Source organism: Carassius carassius, chromosome 24, assembly GCF_963082965.1.
Source record: "Carassius carassius chromosome 24, fCarCar2.1, whole genome shotgun sequence".
Classification (NCBI taxonomy): Eukaryota; Metazoa; Chordata; class Actinopteri; order Cypriniformes; family Cyprinidae; genus Carassius; species Carassius carassius.
Genome location: NC_081778.1, coordinates 11,754,429 through 11,771,686, shown reverse-complemented (window position 1 = coordinate 11,771,686; position 17,258 = coordinate 11,754,429). Strand labels below are relative to the sequence as shown.

Below are 17,258 nucleotides of genomic sequence, written 5' to 3'. Positions count from 1 at the left end.
ATGTTCATAGAAAGTCATTCAGGTTTGGAATGACACAAGTGTGTAAATTATGGCACTTTTTTTTTTTTGGTGAACTATTCTTTTAAGAAAATTTTCAATTGGGAGCTAAGCGGCTGTGACTATGAAATAGATTCAATAAGCATATTAAATGAAATGAAATGAAATAAAAAATATAATTGCATAGCAAATATAGTATTCATTAATTAGTAGTAAATATTTTTTTTATTTAAGATTGCATGCTTTGGGAGTACTACAGTGAAAATTTATTTTGTAAAAATATTTTTTTGTTTGATCACATTTTTCTGTGATCCCCTGGGTACACTTAAAAACTGTGTTTATTCTTCAAAAACCCTTATATAAACTCTTTCACAGGTTTTCCGTGCACTGGTATACAGTAGAGGGTGTTATTATCAAGAGACCAGGTCATTATGATTCTTCTGAAAGAGTATTGAATCCCTGGATCAAAACACAGTGATGAAGAAGCAGAAACAAACAATCACATATGTAAGTAAGCATGTTCAGATATTCATACAAAAAAATATTCTGAGGGCCATGAAAGAGTTAACTAGAATTTTTTATCTCAAAACATCAGCCATTATATAACCCCTTTAAATTCTAAACTAATACACATCATTATTATACAGCAGCTATGCAGAATGATTTGAGAAGTTTATTCAAGTTGTAGGACATGATTGCAGACTCACACACAGAAGTAGAGATGTCTGCTTCTTGCAGACAGCAGAAGGTGCTTATTTTATATAATGCACTCATCAAAACAGCAGAAGAGTAATTGCCCCCAACAGTCCTTTCTGACTGTCACTCAAGAGACAGAGAAAGAGCCAAAGCGACACAGAGAGAGAACGCTAGACCAAGAGAGAAGGTGTGTGGGAGGATGTGTGGGCGAAAAGAGAGGGATGAGACAAGGATGAAAAACAAGGGTATGGTAGGATACGGCTAGAGCCCACCAGCATGTCACCTCTGAGTGAGAGAAAGAGGCGAAGGTGGGATGTGTGTGAGTGTGTGTGTTTTCTGTAGTTCTGTAGGCAGGGAATCTAGCAGTGTGTGTGTGTGTGTGAGTGTACACGCATGTGTGGTGAGAAATAAGAGTGGGCAGAATCGTCTGTGTAGGTGTGCGGGTGGGTGAGAAGACAACAGACCCTGAGAAGAGCACTACATTTAAAAAAAAAGGTTTTAGAGTTCAGAAAGTTTGTAGTGAGATTGAGTGAGAGAGAGAGAGAGAGAGAGAGAGAGAGAGAGAGAGAGAGAGAGAGAAAGAGGATGTAAAGGCCTGAGATGGGTAGTGATTCTGTCAGACCCAGCTGTGACACCTTCATGTGCACAGGACAAAACTAAGCAAAAACAGATCAACAAGCTGTGCTGTATATTTTAAGGGCTGCAGGAAGCAAACAAACATATTGTGGGAACATCATGGCATTGTGCATTAAATAAATGTCAAGATTAAAAGTTTGCCCTCATTTTGTGTGGTTCTCTTTAATCTTTTAGAGCACAAAAGGAGATGTTTTACAGAATGCTGCTGTACAGTACCATACAATGAAAAATGAATTGGAACTGTCAAGCTCCAGTAAATATTAGCAGTTAACCTGTTGCTATCTGACCTGAACATATGTTTGTCTCTGTGCCATGTGGTGAATCAAACTCATTCAGATTCAGAGTGAATGAGTCATTTATCCTGGATCCACTCCTTTCAATTCAAACTCAGCTGATAACTCGACTTTGATCATCAAAAAATAACTGATTCAAAAGTCATCCTTTCTGCGTTTTAAACAGCCGACAGCCATTCATATGTTTCTGCATTTAAAAATGCAAGATGCAGGGATGTGGAATGAAAACTCAAGGTCTAGAGATGCGCTTTTTTCAGGCTAGTGCAATGAAATAAAAAATGTTTTTAAATTGTTTTAAAACAATCTGTCTAATATCGCATGTTTACATACAAAAACAGTGGAGAATGCAAATGCACATTAAAGACCACCCTAAATATTCTGCCATAAATTATTACTAACAATTAAATAAAAGCTTTTGGAATGATAACGAGCAAAGAATGTTTCATTTTTGGTTTAACTATTCTTCGGCTGAAACTGAGTGTAGTTGGGTTTGACAGCTACGTCTCCCAGGTACAGACTTGAGCGAAGGCCTACACGTTTCTGCAGTCTTTCCTGATATAGGCAGCTGGAGGATATAATGAAGACTCGGGCGTATTTCCCAGCATTGAGAGGATTAACTATACGGTCAAACTGTGCAGTCACGACAAGAAACAAACATGCTCAGATGCACCACAGAGAGACTGAGGCAATCAAAACACAGCGGAACATAAATTACAGGGGCGGATGGGCTGGCACATTTACATACAGGCAACACCCCAGGCCAATGGAATTAATGTTATTTAAGTATCTGTTTCATGTGCTAAATTGTGGTTTTTACTTCCACATCCACACGTTTTGAGTTGTCGTGAGCATGTTGCTATGCTAGATTGGTTATGATTGGTGTTGGCTTACAAGCCCAAATCAAAAAAAGACCCACATTTCTATGATACGGACCCTCTTTTCAAAAACAAACAGGAAATATCATAGAGAAGACCCCTGCAGACCCTCATGAATTTATCTGCTTCTGAAACCCCATCCTTAAGTGTAGATATTTAATTTGAATAAGCACATACTTCACAACCATTGTTTAATATGTTGAGTTATGCATGTAGTCTGGATGTATTAGATTTGAAATGCATGTTGTCATTGTCAGTGACCAACCAGATTTTCTGAACAGTACAAAACAAGGGAAGTATTTCTCATAAAATCTAGACTGGATAACTCTACCTCTGCAAGGTGATCATTATAATTACCATTCTACAATGCCACTTAATCAGTGGGGTGTCAAACTAGTGTGATCTGAAGCGCTTTACCCACAAGTCTGCTGAATTGCTTCATCTAGCCTTCAGCCACAACCTTAAATAATCTCCTTGCATGTAATGACTGCAATGTGATTAAAATAAACGCTTTGCCTACACATGTGCTACATTTCAACAGAACCGCTTTGGGAGGAACAAGTGGCAATAATTATGGAGTTCTGGGCCATCTTTTATGGAGGGAGAGAAGGATTTCATGCAAGCACAGAGAAAGCATCGCAGTTCAGAGAGCACTAGCTCAGGGCTTCACGATGCGATAAGTACGTTACCATGGTTACACAGGCACCAGGCCAGACGGGTGGGAAGAAAGATAGATCGCACACTGCTGAACTTCATCTGCTGAGCATTTTAGCCATTTGAACCCGAAGAAAACTTTTTGCGCACTGATTAATGTTCTATGGCGGGAGCGAAGCGATGTGAAAAGTGGAGTCAATAGATGCTGCTGAATAGCAGTCGTGATGCACTCAGGCTCAAGGGAACATTTCACTTCTACATCAATAGTTTTTGATCTGATTTCTGAGGTGACTTCCTGAAAAGCTAAAAGGAAAGGTCAGGTTAAAGACAACTAAAATAACTTTAGTTTGCTTATCGCCTCAGTACGTTTCAGACTACACTTTTTAAGACACCAAACCCCTTTTTTTATCTTTCTTTTTAATAGATGTAAGAAAAAAGCTCAATCTTACAGGAAAACAGACCACATACTCACATCCCTTTGCAGTATTTCAGTTAAATGTTTCTTTTTCAAAACAAAATCCATAAAAACGGACAATGAAATATACATTTATAACATTTCATAACAAAAGTCTTGAGAAGCAAGATACACAAAATCATTGTGTACATTTCTAAAGGATGATGCTTAAGTCCCTGACAGCAAGCTGGGATTGGTTTAACTTCATGTCTTGTGTCGAGTCAATGAAGATCCCAGTCCTGAACATACAGGTCCATGTCAATACACTGCAATGAGAGACTGAATTTCACTGTCCAACCACACTTTTTAACTTCCTAAACTTGTTTTTCCCCATTCTGTTTGTATTCTTCTTCAACAAGTTCTTTCTTTTCATTTTGTTCTTCTTCTCAAAATGGCTCTCCTCTTTCTTCTCCATCACTACCTCTTTTGTTGAATCTCCATTCAGTTCCTTTACCTTCTGCATTTTGTTAGGTTTCTCATTCTTTTTGGATGTTTCACCATCCAACTTAGCAATTTTGGCCTTTTTGGGACCATCAGGTTTTTTATTCTCAGGTTTCACTCCAGCTTTCTTTGTGATGATGGGCGTCTCAGATTTTTTCGGTTTTAATTTCTGCTTCTTTCCCATGTTGCTTTTCTTTGGCGTTGAATTGAGCTTCTGTTGCTTAGATTCTGGATTCTGGATCGAGGCTGCTGTCTCCGTTTTTGAAGATTCTTCTTCATCTTCTGAAGAATACGTTTAAAGGATTAAAATCAAATCAGAAAACAAACAAGATGTGGAAACCAATGGGAAATGACTACACACCTGTTTCTCTCGGTGCGCTGGGGATGGCGTTAGACAGCTTCTTTAGCTTGGCCACAAAAAATCCATCCATGTTTTGGGAGTGAGGATAGAATCGGCGAGACAGTTTGAGAGATGGATGGAAACGTCTTTCTTTGAATCTGTGGAGAGGGACGTCATCATTTCTTACACTTTCTCTAGCAAACTCATTAACTTAATTTGTAAGAGTACATGCTTTATTGCTGTAGATGGATCTCAAATAAGGCCTCATTCATTACCTGATGAATCCCTCCTTGCCAAAGTCTAGTCCAGTGGGGACCAGCTTTACATTTCTCTTCTTTAAAGCATAGTCCACCACCCACTCGTTCTCCTCTACCTATGGACAAGACAAATCAAATCTTCATAAGAAAAAATAAATAAATAAATGAGCATGTTTTAGCAATCATCTAGACATTTCAGTGGGTTTTCAGATACCAACTCATACAATTATGACATCCATGTCTCCCACTGTTCCTAAAAATGTTGCATTGCAGCACACTGGTTTAAAATTCACCATCTGCATCAGTCCACGTCAAATCAGACAGAAATAGAAAACCTTTTTGCTGCATCAACTCCGGCTTAGTTCAAACGTTGCGTATTTGCTGTTGGTGACCTAAAACTAATGTCTGTAAAAATATTTTTTTAACACTTCCAACACTTTCAATTTGGTTTCAGCCAACCTATAATGGCAATAATGTGACTGACGATTTATGACTAACCATAATAGAGCATGTGCAGTAAACAAGGTATCCACCAGTTGGAGAATCAGCATTGACGGAGTCAATAGCAGACAGGATGAGCTCCTTCTGCAGGTGAGCTGAGCGAAGAATATCAGCCTCGTCCTGAGAAACAGAGAGATGTTTTAAGTTTTCAATGGAGAATGCACATTAAAGAAACAAAAAAGTCTTCAGAATAAAGGCTGGTCTTAAAAAGCTTCATCATCAAATGCCACTAAGAGAAAAAATTATTTTACTTTGCCAGTTTTTACTCCTGGATCTTTGGAGATCACTCCTGTCCCCGAACAAGGAGCATCTAAAAGTACTCGGTCGAAACCTCCCATCACCTACTATTCAAAATAAAACATCTGATCAGACATACATAACTAACCATATTAACTGTATAGAAATGTATATGTACATGTGATAAAAAAAATCCTGATAAGTACCAAAAACAGAAAAAAACTGTTAATGAAACAACATGATTAACTGAATGCAAAAAAAAAAAAAAAAAGGATGGTGCGGACCTTGGGGAACTGTCTGCCGTCATAGTTGCAGATGACAGCATTAGTGACACCGAGACGATGGATGTTTCCCACTACGCTCTTCAGCCTGTCTACATTTGCGTCATTAGCCACAATCATGCCTGTGTTCCTCATGAGCTGAGCTGCATCACAAATGATACACATTTTGTCTTTACACACTCTCAAAGCATTTGAATCTAACATTGTGGAAATGCTGGACTTGGATTCTTTGGTGTCAACTGTGCCAATAAAAAATAAAAAGGCTCAACAGAGATTAGCCACGTTACAATAACACAGCAGTTGGTGTGACTGTCACAGAGAAGCATATGCTCACCCATATATGTGGTCTTTCCTCCTGGAGCGGCGCTCATGTCCAGCACTGATTCCCCCTCCTGGGGAGAAAGCGCCATTACAGGCAGAAACGATGATGCACCTTGTAACATGTACTGGCCTGACAAATATTCTGGAGTTGCTCCTATAGAAAAGAGAGGATTACAACAAACATCAGTGCTTACAGTCGTGAAGGATGGAGAATGAAAAAAAGTGTTATTTTGAAACGACACGAACTAACCAATGGGAACAGAAGAGTCATAGATAACCAGCCCCACTTTAGACCATTTCCCCAATGGATCCAGGTTCACTCCTCTGTTAATCAGAGCCTGTGTTAAAGAACAAGCACTTAGATTACACGAGACATCTGTATTAATGCCTTTTTTTTTTTTTTACCTGTTAATGTGTGTTGTTTTTGTATGTTCCAATCACAAGTGCTCAGGTGAGACACCTGGTATCAAAATAGCCAGCCTCTAAAACTTGCTCTTTCTCTTTCATAAATATCTTCCATATTTTGCTTCTCAGGTAAATGTACCTTGATTTAAGGCGGTTTAGATATTTGTACTGGAAAACAATACAAAAAATACGGTGAAGGACATTATTGTTTTGCAATGCATGCAGCAATTAAAGGGGTACTTCACCCCAAAATGAAAATTGTCATTAAAGAGTAACTAAACCCTAAACCAACTTTTTTTAGTTAATGATCTATAAGAATGGAGCTTTATTAGTGCTGTTCATTGATTCAAGTAACTTTTTTGACATTTGAGTATAAAGTGTTTTAATTCTACAATATATGGTGTAAAAACGTGTGAGTGCTGCCCTCTTCAGGTTGAACGGTGGCTACTGCAGTTGATTTTTCCTATTGGATGTTGCGGTGGCAGGTGACGTAAGCGGTTTCCAGCTCACCACGTCCCTTGGTACGAGTTACCACGCCCTTGAGAGTATAAAACCATCAAAATCACTGTCGTGAGTCAGGAGCTGGAATTGCGAGTATTGGTAACGACCAGGATAGACTATTATAGCATCTATTTAGCATAGCAATTATATAGTTATTTAGATCTTCAAGTTAGCGTAGATTTATCTGTATTTAGTACTGTGGTCAGGATGGTACGGGAAGTGTGTTGCTGGTTGCGACAGCACTGCTGGACTGCATAGTTTACCAGCAGACTTTAAAATTAGGCGCAAGTGGTTGCATGCACTTGGCCTGGAAGACCGCAAGTTCCCGCCTAGAGCTCGAGTGTGCAAACTGCATTTTACACGGGATTGCTTCTCCAACGCAATGGAGGTGGAGATGGGCTTCGCCACACAGCTCACGCTGAAAAGCGACGCGGTGCGGGAGTTAAGAGCGCAGTTTGAGCCAGTGGCTCGAATTGATATGAACAGACACCTCGACACCCTCCACTTCAGGTGAAAGTGGGGGAGAAAAGTCCTCTACTTCAAATGATCGCTCTGTTGCAAAGCTACTTGCGTCACTACAGTCACTCTCCATTTTAGCGTCTCTGACAGCAGCTGTCAATCAATCAGTCACTGCGGGTCTCAGGATCACGCCGCACTCGCTCAGCCCCGCTCTCGGTTCGTCCCCTCTATCTCCGCTGTGATCTGCCCACTTTCCAAATATTATCAGTGGGTGGAGTCAGGCTCTGAGCAGGGGTTTAGTTACACTTTAATCACATGCCCCCATGTCGTTTCAAACCCGTAAAAGCTTTGTTCGTCTTCGGAACACAATTTAAGATATTTTGAAAGAAAACCGGGAGGCTTATGACTGTCCCATAGACTGCCAAGTAAGTTACACTGTCAAGGTCCAGGGACAGTCACAAGCCTCCCGGTTTTCATTCAAAATATCTTAAATTGTGTTCCGAAGACGAACGAAGCTTTAACGTGTTTGGAACGACATGGGGGCAAGTGATTAATGACAATTTTCATTTTGGAGCTGAGTAACCCTTTAATGCCATGATTTTATGAATTAAGACTTTGTGCTCTGATTTAAGACCTTTTTCAGATCTTAATATGTGGAAGGACAAGACCCACAGAAACCCAGACACAGATTTCACATTATCTTCAGGTGCATTAAACTTTGACATGCAAGTTGTGCAGAATCGACGGATAGAAAACTTTTTGGCTTAGAAGTGACCTCTGTGTGAGCAGTGCTTTGCAGATATGTACACTATTGATGAAAAAGCAGTTAGTTCCTAATTTATCCAAATATATTTCCAAATTTAGTCTCACAGCAAACAAGAAATTGAGTGAGAGGCTGTAATTTTAATCAATGTTATTTGAACTTCAGATCTGCATGCCTCATTCAGGTGATTATTTCTTTTAAAAGCCACACATCACCTACAATATTTTGCACAATGAATGATTGACAGATAGCCGGCCTTTTGACATTGTTCGGATCTATCAGGACATGACATTATTGATTCTACTTATACACTGCGGCCATATGCATTTTGCAACCAGCTCTGATGACGTGATAACTGATCATGTTTTGGAGCCCATGTTTAACACCGTCCAATCACAGCAGAATTAAATGGGACTCGAATACAAAATATCACAACATTTTGGTTAAAGGAAAATAGATTTTTCCGACCTGAGCCAAGTCTCTCCTCCTGGTTTTCAGGGTGTTGGTTCTGATGGTGACTGGCCTCTGGATTTCATTGGCCTCAAGAAAATCAATCAGCTGAAATAGAAGATTGTATCGGTGCTTCAAACTAAATACAAGTTTTACAAAGACAGCTATTTTCTGATATAGATGTACTGTCAATTCATATAGAGGTGGAGGGGGTGTGGTCTTCCACCTCTTCAGATCTTGACAGACACTTCCTCTGTCCTGTTAGCATAGCCACACACCCTGTGAGGAAGCAGATGGGTGGTACTAAAACAGGAAGCATCTCTACTTCAGCGATTTAAACTGTAATAAAACCTGTCGTGCCAAGTTACTCCTCATTAGCAGATACGAACACACACACACACACACACACACACCTCAGAGACAGGGAAAAGGTCCATGAGTTTACTGATGAGGAACTCATTGTAGCTGTAGTAGGTGCAGAGGTCAGAGCGCAGCAGAGAGAGATACTCCGATCTCTCTTTACCCTCTTCTCTCTTCTCACTGAAGTGAGACAGCACATCCACATTATCTCTGATCCTCTGATGAATGGTTTGTAGGTCCATCGCTAAAAGACCTATACACAAGAGAGATTAAGAGGGTTAAAATAAACTAAGATCAAATAAAAGCTGTGAATTTCTATAGTTTGCTGACATACTAAGAGTTGAACTCACCCTCCTTCGCTCGCTCCGCTGCAGCTGGAAGTTTGAATTGTTCAGTTTCATCGATATTTGCCTGTACAGTATCCTCTTCCTCCTCCTCATCGTCCTTTAAATCATCCTTTTCTTCATCATCATTATCATCTTCTCCATCCTCATCGTTGTCGTCACTCTCTGGTTTCTTGCTGGTCTGTTTTTTCTGTTTTCTTGCAGCTCTCTCAATTGGCAGAAGCTGACAGGGCAAGTAGTGAGAAGATTACAATAAGGAAAGGCCTACGCTTAGAATACTACGCTGATTTTTTTTTAACAGTGTTTATAGTGTATAACCGTATGTAAATGACAAATATTTCAAATGGTAGTATGCTACAAATGTCTTCAGCCTCACTTTGTTGGTTGTTTATTTTGTGAAGTGACTAAATATATTTTACATTTTAAATCCAATTGGCCATTTGCACGGAGCGTTCTTTACAACTTCTGCATAAAGATAAGCCAAGCTCGTAAACTTTGATGAGCATCATTTGATGATGTGGTTAATATAAAGGTAGGTAAAGACTCTTGAGACACTCTCTCCTGCCTCGTTCTTGTCAGAAATTAAAATAATAACAAAATAATTGCAACACCATGAATGAAAGCGGCATTAACATACAGTTTAATGTTATTAAACAACATACCATTTTAAATGCCGAGCCTGCATTTCATTCAGGGAGATGACAGAAAAAAAAAAAAAAAGTCAAAAACGCGAGCCCTGGTGGTAAACAAATACTTTTAAGATGAAAATGACATGACACAGACGTGTTCCTGCTGTAGGTTTGTTAACAAGGATCTCTTAAACTGGACACCTCTATTTTTGATATCGGCTCATCAGATGTTTTGTTCCTTTCTACAGTTATCACTAATCAGAGCAATGAGTCGCAGAACCATTAAGCCGATTCACTCGCGTTTGTCATGCCTGAACCTGTATATGTGAACGTTTGCTCCTCTTACACAAACCAAACTTTTCTACAAATTGTGAATGGATTACGTGGAGAAACCGAACAAAGGGTGCTTCCCTTATAGCACAGCTGATTTTGACCATTGACTGCAAATGACTGAGCTTGCTTATCCAAAACCAGGAAGTAACCGTGGATATAGTCCATTTTGTAACCAATAAACCTCAAGCAAAGTAAGAGAAGCTAAAATTGCTTTAGAGATAATTTCCAGTTTACCTCATATAGAAATGGAAAGTCATACAAATGTTTTTCATTGTTTGAAATCATACCTCTTCTCCATCACTGTCTTCATCCCCTTCATCAGCACCATAGTCATCAACCATATCTTCATCATCATCATACTCCTCCTCCATTTCCTTTTTATCAAAGCCCTCTTCATCATCATCTTCTTCCCATTGGCTGTCACTGTCCTCATCTTCTTCAGATTGTTCAATTTTTCGCTTCCTCTGCGCTGGTTTTAGCCATTTACTATTCTCATCTGTGAATCCTGAATTAATAAACCATTGAGTTACAAATTCATGGGTGCATAAACCTCGTAATGCCATTATAATATAATTTTTAAATGTTTAAATACCTTTTTTAGGCTTTTCCTCTTGTTTGGGTTCTTTAGTCACTTGAGCTCTTTTTACAGCTCTGTTGAAATTTATTGGGAGAAAAAAAATAATTATAATTTTCACAAGCATTTATCACGGAGATACCAAAATATGACAAAATAATTAACATTGTGTATTCAAAAGTAATCATTTAAAAGAAACATACCGTTTTCTTGATCTGCTTGAAAGTTTTTTTGGCCCATCATCTGCGAATAGAGGATAACCATTGTCATTTCCATTTGATATATGAACATATAAACAATGAATAAGTGAAACAAGAAAATATAACCCAATAGATATATCACTCCGAGAATGTTTTTTTTTTTTACCATCAACTAAAAATTTGGACAGCTCAGTTTCTGCTCCCTTCTGTTTTCTGGCCTTGCGTCCAGGTCCTCTCTTCACCTTGATGGTGGGGTCCAGCTTCCTGCCCATGACTGACACCTACAAAGATGCTCTACAGTAACAACACAAGAAAAATATTAACAAGCAGATATTTGACCAGAATAGAAATACCATATTTCTAAGGGCAGAAAAACTTAAATCTAGACAGTGTGTCTTTCATACTGACATACATACGTTCCTTGTATTAAAACAGATGTCTAGCTTGTAATCGTGACAAACACAACTTTCACTGAGGTGGCTGGTTGATGGCCAGAGAGTGAAGCAGCTTCCAGTGTTTTACACAGGTAACACTAACATACGTGTTCATAAGGCCATTAAAATGCAAACCCATTATGTTTATATTATTACAGCGAATTCAATATCATATTTAGATAGAAAACATTAAGATGTGACATAACGTTATCTGCGATGCATTTACTAGTACTTTGCTGCAAACTACGAGACTAGCCTATTGTGAACCGATTAAAAAACTCTTTAGACACTTACCGTTGAAGAAAAACACGCTCTTGCGCTTATTCTGGTCTTCTCTAGGACACAGAGAGAAACTGTACCTTTAATTTAGTAAAGTTGACGGAGTGCATGTGTCTCTCGCGCTCTGCTGTGAACTAGCGCACGTGTGACTTCAGCACACGCTGGATTCCCGGAAGTCGCTAGCGATGCCCGATTGATGAATGATTCACTCTTTGGAGTCGGATCTTTTCCTAATCCGTTGATTTATTAATTTGTTTGTTTTTATTATTATTATTATTATTATTTTTCAGGTCAACCGAGGTTTAAATAGATATGAAAAAATCTATTTATATAAAAAATACTTTAATAACCGACCAACACGTTCGTATGAAACAGAGATTGTTTTTTTATTTTAAAGAGTATTTATTCATTAAATGCGCAAACCCGTTTTTGGCCAAAGTAAAATTAAAGTGATGTAAATGGACTAACAGACTAATCAAGAACTAATAAAAAGACAGACAGACAGACAGACAGACAGACAGACAAAGTACTAATGAATCGTTTCAAAAGTTCTTTACACCGATCTGTTCAAAAGAACCGATTCATGTACATGAACCGGACCTTCGATCATTACTTCCGTCGCGCGCATTCTGCGAGAGCAATATGTTACTTGAAGTTGTTGGAGGGCTTCAGGTCATGAGTTGTATGACATTTCAAAGAGTTATATGAGCATAACTGCTTCCTCAGACACAGCCATGGAGGACGAGTGGGAGGAAGAGGAGCAGCTGGTTGTGGCGGAGCTGTCTGGGATGATCAGCTCGGATGTAATCTCCAGTCGGCAGAGCACGTGTAAGATCGTGGACATCGACAGCGAGCAGCCCGTGATGCAGCTGGGTCGGTATCTGTTCGCCGGGGAGTACGAGGATGCCATCGGAACCTGCGTGATCTTTGAAGAGGTCGGTGCAGGTTCTAGTTCAGCTCTTAAATACAAAGGTCACACAATGAAGAAACTAAAGCTTCAGCGGACGTTTCTGTCGGAGAGGAAGGAGGACGAGCCCGTCTCTAGCGGAATAGAGGTGATGACTCTCAACGACGAAGAATCGTTCGGCAGGAAGAGCGCAGTTTGTCACTACCTGGATCCCTTCGATATGGAGAAGTCTGTGCTGGACGAATCTAACGAGTGCGAGGACCCCGAGATGAGCGACGAATCAGCGGCTGAGATGGAGGAGACCGAGACCGACGCGCGAGCCGCGCTCCTGGAAGATTGATCTCTGCTCATGTAGATACTGCATCGTGTACATATCGGTTTCTGCTTAATAGAAATGGTTTTGTATTTTGGTTACATAAGTCTAGTTTATGTGTCTGTTCCATTTGCATATTATTTTATTAAAGATGCACATCTATTTCTATCTATGATCCAAGTTATTTAAAATCAGTGGCTCGCTTCTGAATCATTCAGGTTGAACACCTTTTGCACCGCAGTATTGTACAATAACAGAATGCAATAGTGTCAAGTGTTTTATTTATTACTATTATTGAATAGACGCTGCCTCATTAGGACAACAAAGCCCTCCCTATAGCATAGCTACCCAATTAATACATAATTATTAAACAATGGTTTATTATTGCTTGGCTCTAATCGTCTTCTGTATAATAGTGTATTTTTGTGTTGCATGTGGGAAAAAAAATAATGTCCAAAATAATCGAAAAATTACAAACTCATCCCAACTTAACAACAGCTGCAGCAGGAACTGTTCAAATGAACTGCAAAAACCAAGAGAGCATGAGACCCACTCGAAAAGGTGTCAAGTGTCATAAAAGAACAAGAAAAAAACAGGAAAGAAAACAAACCCAGCAGGAAAAATCAACATCAAGCTTAGACAGACAAAAAAAGACCTTTAAGTAACATCTAAAGCAGATCTGACGGTAAAGGAGACTAAGATGTCACGTATCAGAAATAGTTTTAAATGCAAATATGAGTTTATTACTGAATGTATAGACATATACACTATGCAATTGAGGTTTAATACCCCACATTTTAAAGGGTATAACTGTTTGCTTCAGTGGGAGTTAAAATTGTTACAAAATACATTTTCTCCTCTGTTGTGGAGAATCATAGAACACAATTTTTGCTCAAAGGAGTGGGCCATGCATGCGCACGCACACACACCGAACGCAGTCCAAAGGCCTGTTCCTCAATCAGAAACATGAAAGTTCATAACTTTTTGGTTTTCATCATAACACTCCCCAGACCTCCTCAAATGCTGAACAGATTTTGGCACAGGTCAGAGCAGCAGACAGAGGATAATTACTAATGGACACCGTCTTCTCTGTATAATCAATATTCACCTATGACAGGATGGAGAAACAGATCAATTATTGATTTCAAAAGCGATGACACAATGCACATTTCTGAAATTATTCTCTATGCACAGAGAATATGGTTCATTTGGCTGAGAGGAGAAGCAGAATCAGACTCACTGTGCCATGTGCAAACGCTCCAATGACAACAGCGGCAGGTCCATCTTCAGGGACCATTGTTCTGGGACACACAGCATCTCCTGCTTTGAACGATGTTGAGTATCGGGGGCATCCAGCTGGCAGGTGGTCCGACACTGGATTTTTAATCAGCCTTAACAAACGCTGAGGACCATCAGCCGCTCTCACACTCAGCTTGTGCAGCAGCTGGACTACACGAGGACAAATAGAAAATAAACTTACTCTGAATCTTTCTGAATTACAACACTGAAAACATTGAACTGACTGCTGATTACAGTAAATATGCAAATAGAGTGAATTTACCCATTAGTCCACAAAACCGTGCAAAAGTGCGAGGAATTCTCGTCTGTGGGTTGATCTCGATCAAAGCGTTCTTCTCTGTGTGAATGTAGACTTGAAGCAGTCCAGCTCTGTTCAGAGGACTGTCCAGTAACATCAACAGGCTCTGTGGGAACGCAGATGGGACATCAGAGGACAGATGTGGGACAAATAAAAATCTCTCAGTTTTAAACTGAAATCACACGGTTTTAGTTGTCAGAACACGTTTACAAGGTTTTATGCTCGGTGCATTCGAAACATTTATAAGAAGTTGTAACTTTTTTTTTTTTTCAACTAAACCCATCGTGTATCTGCTCAATAATGTCTCATTAAAAGAGTTGAAGACCTTACCTGATGTGTGATATCAGGGCGAATCTTCCCTGGGTCTCTTCCACTCTTTATGATCATACTCTTATGTTGATCACAGTTCAGCAACTCAAATGTCTTTCCAACCTGCATAGAGATACGCTAATATTTAAATACTGACACATACAGTTAGGAGAAGTATTATTGTTAACGGTAGTGGTGATCCCAGTGAATAGCACCCGATCCGCTGCGTAGTTGTCCTTTACCTTCACGGTTTCAAGCGTCGCTCCTTCTAAAACGACAACAAGACGCTTTTCCGACATCTGCTCCTGCAAACTTTTTTGCTGTTTTGCCTGTTTTGGATCATATTCATCTAAATGCTCCAGACCACGCTTGTCTCCAGCGCGTGCAGCCATGTTGACACAAACTCCGACGCATGAAATGTGCGTCACAACAACGAGAATCGCAGAATCGCGCTAGCTGATGACGGCATTACGGTCTTATCAGAACTGGTGGCAGTTCCAATCTGATTCCATATGAGGGCGCTCACAGGACGAGTGCAGAATGAATGGAGGTCAATGGCGGTATACCCCTCAAAATTCACTTTTCTCAAGATAGAATTTTTTGTCTAGTAAGAAATCGAAATGACATAAGTACTCGTTCATTCAACTTTCGACCTATAACCCATGTTGAACTTGCAAAACCTATAATCAGATCTGAGATTTCTCAACGGCAATCGGGTGAAAGGGACAAATTTAGCCGTCTAGCCCTATAGACTCCCATTCATTTTGCACTCATGGCGATCTCCCATCCAAAAATTGCTTTTTATTATATATATATATATATATATATATATATATATATATATATATATATATATATATATATATATATATATATATATATATATATGTATATATATATATATTAATTGTATTTAATGTATTTTTATTTTATTTTTTCTTTCGTTCTTTTTTATTATTATTTATTTTATTTTATTATTGCAATTCGCGATTGTACATTTAATGTATAACATCACTGTTACATATTGTAATTGAAACTATGTCTGCCTCTGAGAATTGTTAATTGTTAATATTGTTTGGTCAGTGCCTATTTTGTATGTACTGTACATGTGTTTAATTGCCATTATATATATATATATATATAAGAAGTGAAGTGGAAGAAGAAGTGAAGTGACATTCAGCCAAGTATGGTGACCCATACTCAGAATTTGTGCTCTGCATTTAACCCATCCGAAGTGCACACACACAGAGCAGTGAACACACACACACACACACTGTGAGCACACACCCGGAGCAGTGGGCAGCCATTTATGCTGGGGCGCCCGGGGAGCAGCTGGGGGTTCGATGCCTTGCTCAAGGGCATATATATATATATATATATATATATATATATATATATATACTGAAAATATGTATATACTGAAATATATATATATATATATATAGTACAGACCAAAAGTTTGGACACACCTTCTCATGAGAGTGATGGGGTGCTGCGCCAGATGACCTGGCCTCCACAGTCACCGGACCTGAACCCAATCGAGATGGTTTAGGGGTGAGCTGGACCGCAGACAGAAGGCAAAAGGGCCAACAAGTGCTAAGCATCTCTCGGGGAACTCCTTCAAGACTGTTGGAAGACCATTTCAGGTGACTACCTCTTGAAGCTCATCAAGAGAATGCCAAGAGTGTGCAAAGCAGTAATCAAAGAAAAAGGTGGCTACTTTGAAGAACCTAGATTATGACATATTTTCAGTTGTTGTCACACTTTTTTGTTATGTATATAATTCCATATATAATTCCACATGTGTTAATTCATAGTTTTGATGCCTTCAGTGTGAATCTACAATTTTCATAGTCATGAAAATAAAGAAAACTCTTTGAATGAGAAGGTGTGTACTGTATATATATATATATATATATATATATATATATATATATATATATATATATATATATATATATATATATATATATATATATATATATATATATATATATATATATACATATATATATACACATATATATACATATATACATATGTACAGAGCTGGGTAGTAACGGATTACATGTAATGTGGATTAAGTAATCAGATTCCAAAACTCAAGTACTTGTAATTAGAGTAAACTACTTTTTAAAATACTCGTAATCAGACTACAGTTACTTTTTTATGGATTACATGATTACATTTTATTTACACAATGGTAATTCATTGATTCTCCTAAAAGTTAATAGTTTCCTTTTATTAATGTTTATATTTTTTCATAATAAACCTTTTGTAATGTTATTGTTTGTCTTTTCCTCATTGTTACTATGCACTTAAAATGTGTTTTTTTTTTAGATTAAATATTTGACCTAGAAGTGACATTGCTGTGAATTTCATGTTTTTCAATATTTTTTTTTTTGTAATGTAGCTGTT

General features: G+C 38.6%; 3 protein-coding genes and 1 non-coding gene across 4 annotated transcripts; 1 reads left to right on the top strand and 3 right to left on the bottom strand.

The window, feature by feature from the left end:
• Nucleotides 1-2,658: 2,658 nt before the first annotated feature.
• On the bottom strand, nt 2,659-11,909 carry LOC132102811 (probable 28S rRNA (cytosine-C(5))-methyltransferase). The gene is made up of 16 exons (XM_059507470.1): nt 11,730-11,909; nt 11,168-11,295; nt 11,005-11,044; nt 10,820-10,878; nt 10,515-10,732; nt 9,272-9,488; nt 8,975-9,174; nt 8,580-8,669; nt 6,234-6,321; nt 5,997-6,137; nt 5,666-5,805; nt 5,396-5,485; nt 5,142-5,264; nt 4,662-4,759; nt 4,408-4,544; nt 2,659-4,328 (listed from the first exon to the last, which is right to left on the bottom strand). The coding sequence occupies exons 2-16, from the start codon at nt 11,271-11,273 to the stop codon at nt 3,892-3,894; spliced, it is 2,184 nt and encodes a 727-aa protein (XP_059363453.1). The 5' UTR covers nt 11,274-11,295; nt 11,730-11,909; the 3' UTR covers nt 2,659-3,891.
• Nucleotides 8,736-8,877, bottom strand: LOC132103808 (small nucleolar RNA SNORA29). Its single transcript, XR_009423471.1, has one exon. It is a non-coding gene; the product is annotated as a small nucleolar RNA SNORA29 (small nucleolar RNA).
• Nucleotides 11,910-12,331: 422 nt separating the features above from the next.
• Nucleotides 12,332-13,102, top strand: LOC132102809 (general transcription factor 3C polypeptide 6-like). Its single transcript, XM_059507468.1, has one exon. The coding sequence runs from the start codon at nt 12,419-12,421 to the stop codon at nt 12,959-12,961; it is 543 nt and encodes a 180-aa protein (XP_059363451.1). The 5' UTR covers nt 12,332-12,418; the 3' UTR covers nt 12,962-13,102.
• Nucleotides 13,103-13,651: 549 nt separating this feature from the next.
• LOC132102808 (ribosomal RNA small subunit methyltransferase NEP1-like) lies at nt 13,652-15,269 on the bottom strand. Its single transcript, XM_059507467.1, has 5 exons — nt 15,083-15,269; nt 14,862-14,963; nt 14,496-14,637; nt 14,175-14,383; nt 13,652-14,042 (listed from the first exon to the last, which is right to left on the bottom strand). Exons 1-5 carry the CDS (start codon nt 15,230-15,232, stop codon nt 13,929-13,931), a joined length of 717 nt encoding a protein of 238 aa, XP_059363450.1. The 5' UTR covers nt 15,233-15,269; the 3' UTR covers nt 13,652-13,928.
• Nucleotides 15,270-17,258: the final 1,989 nt, after the last annotated feature.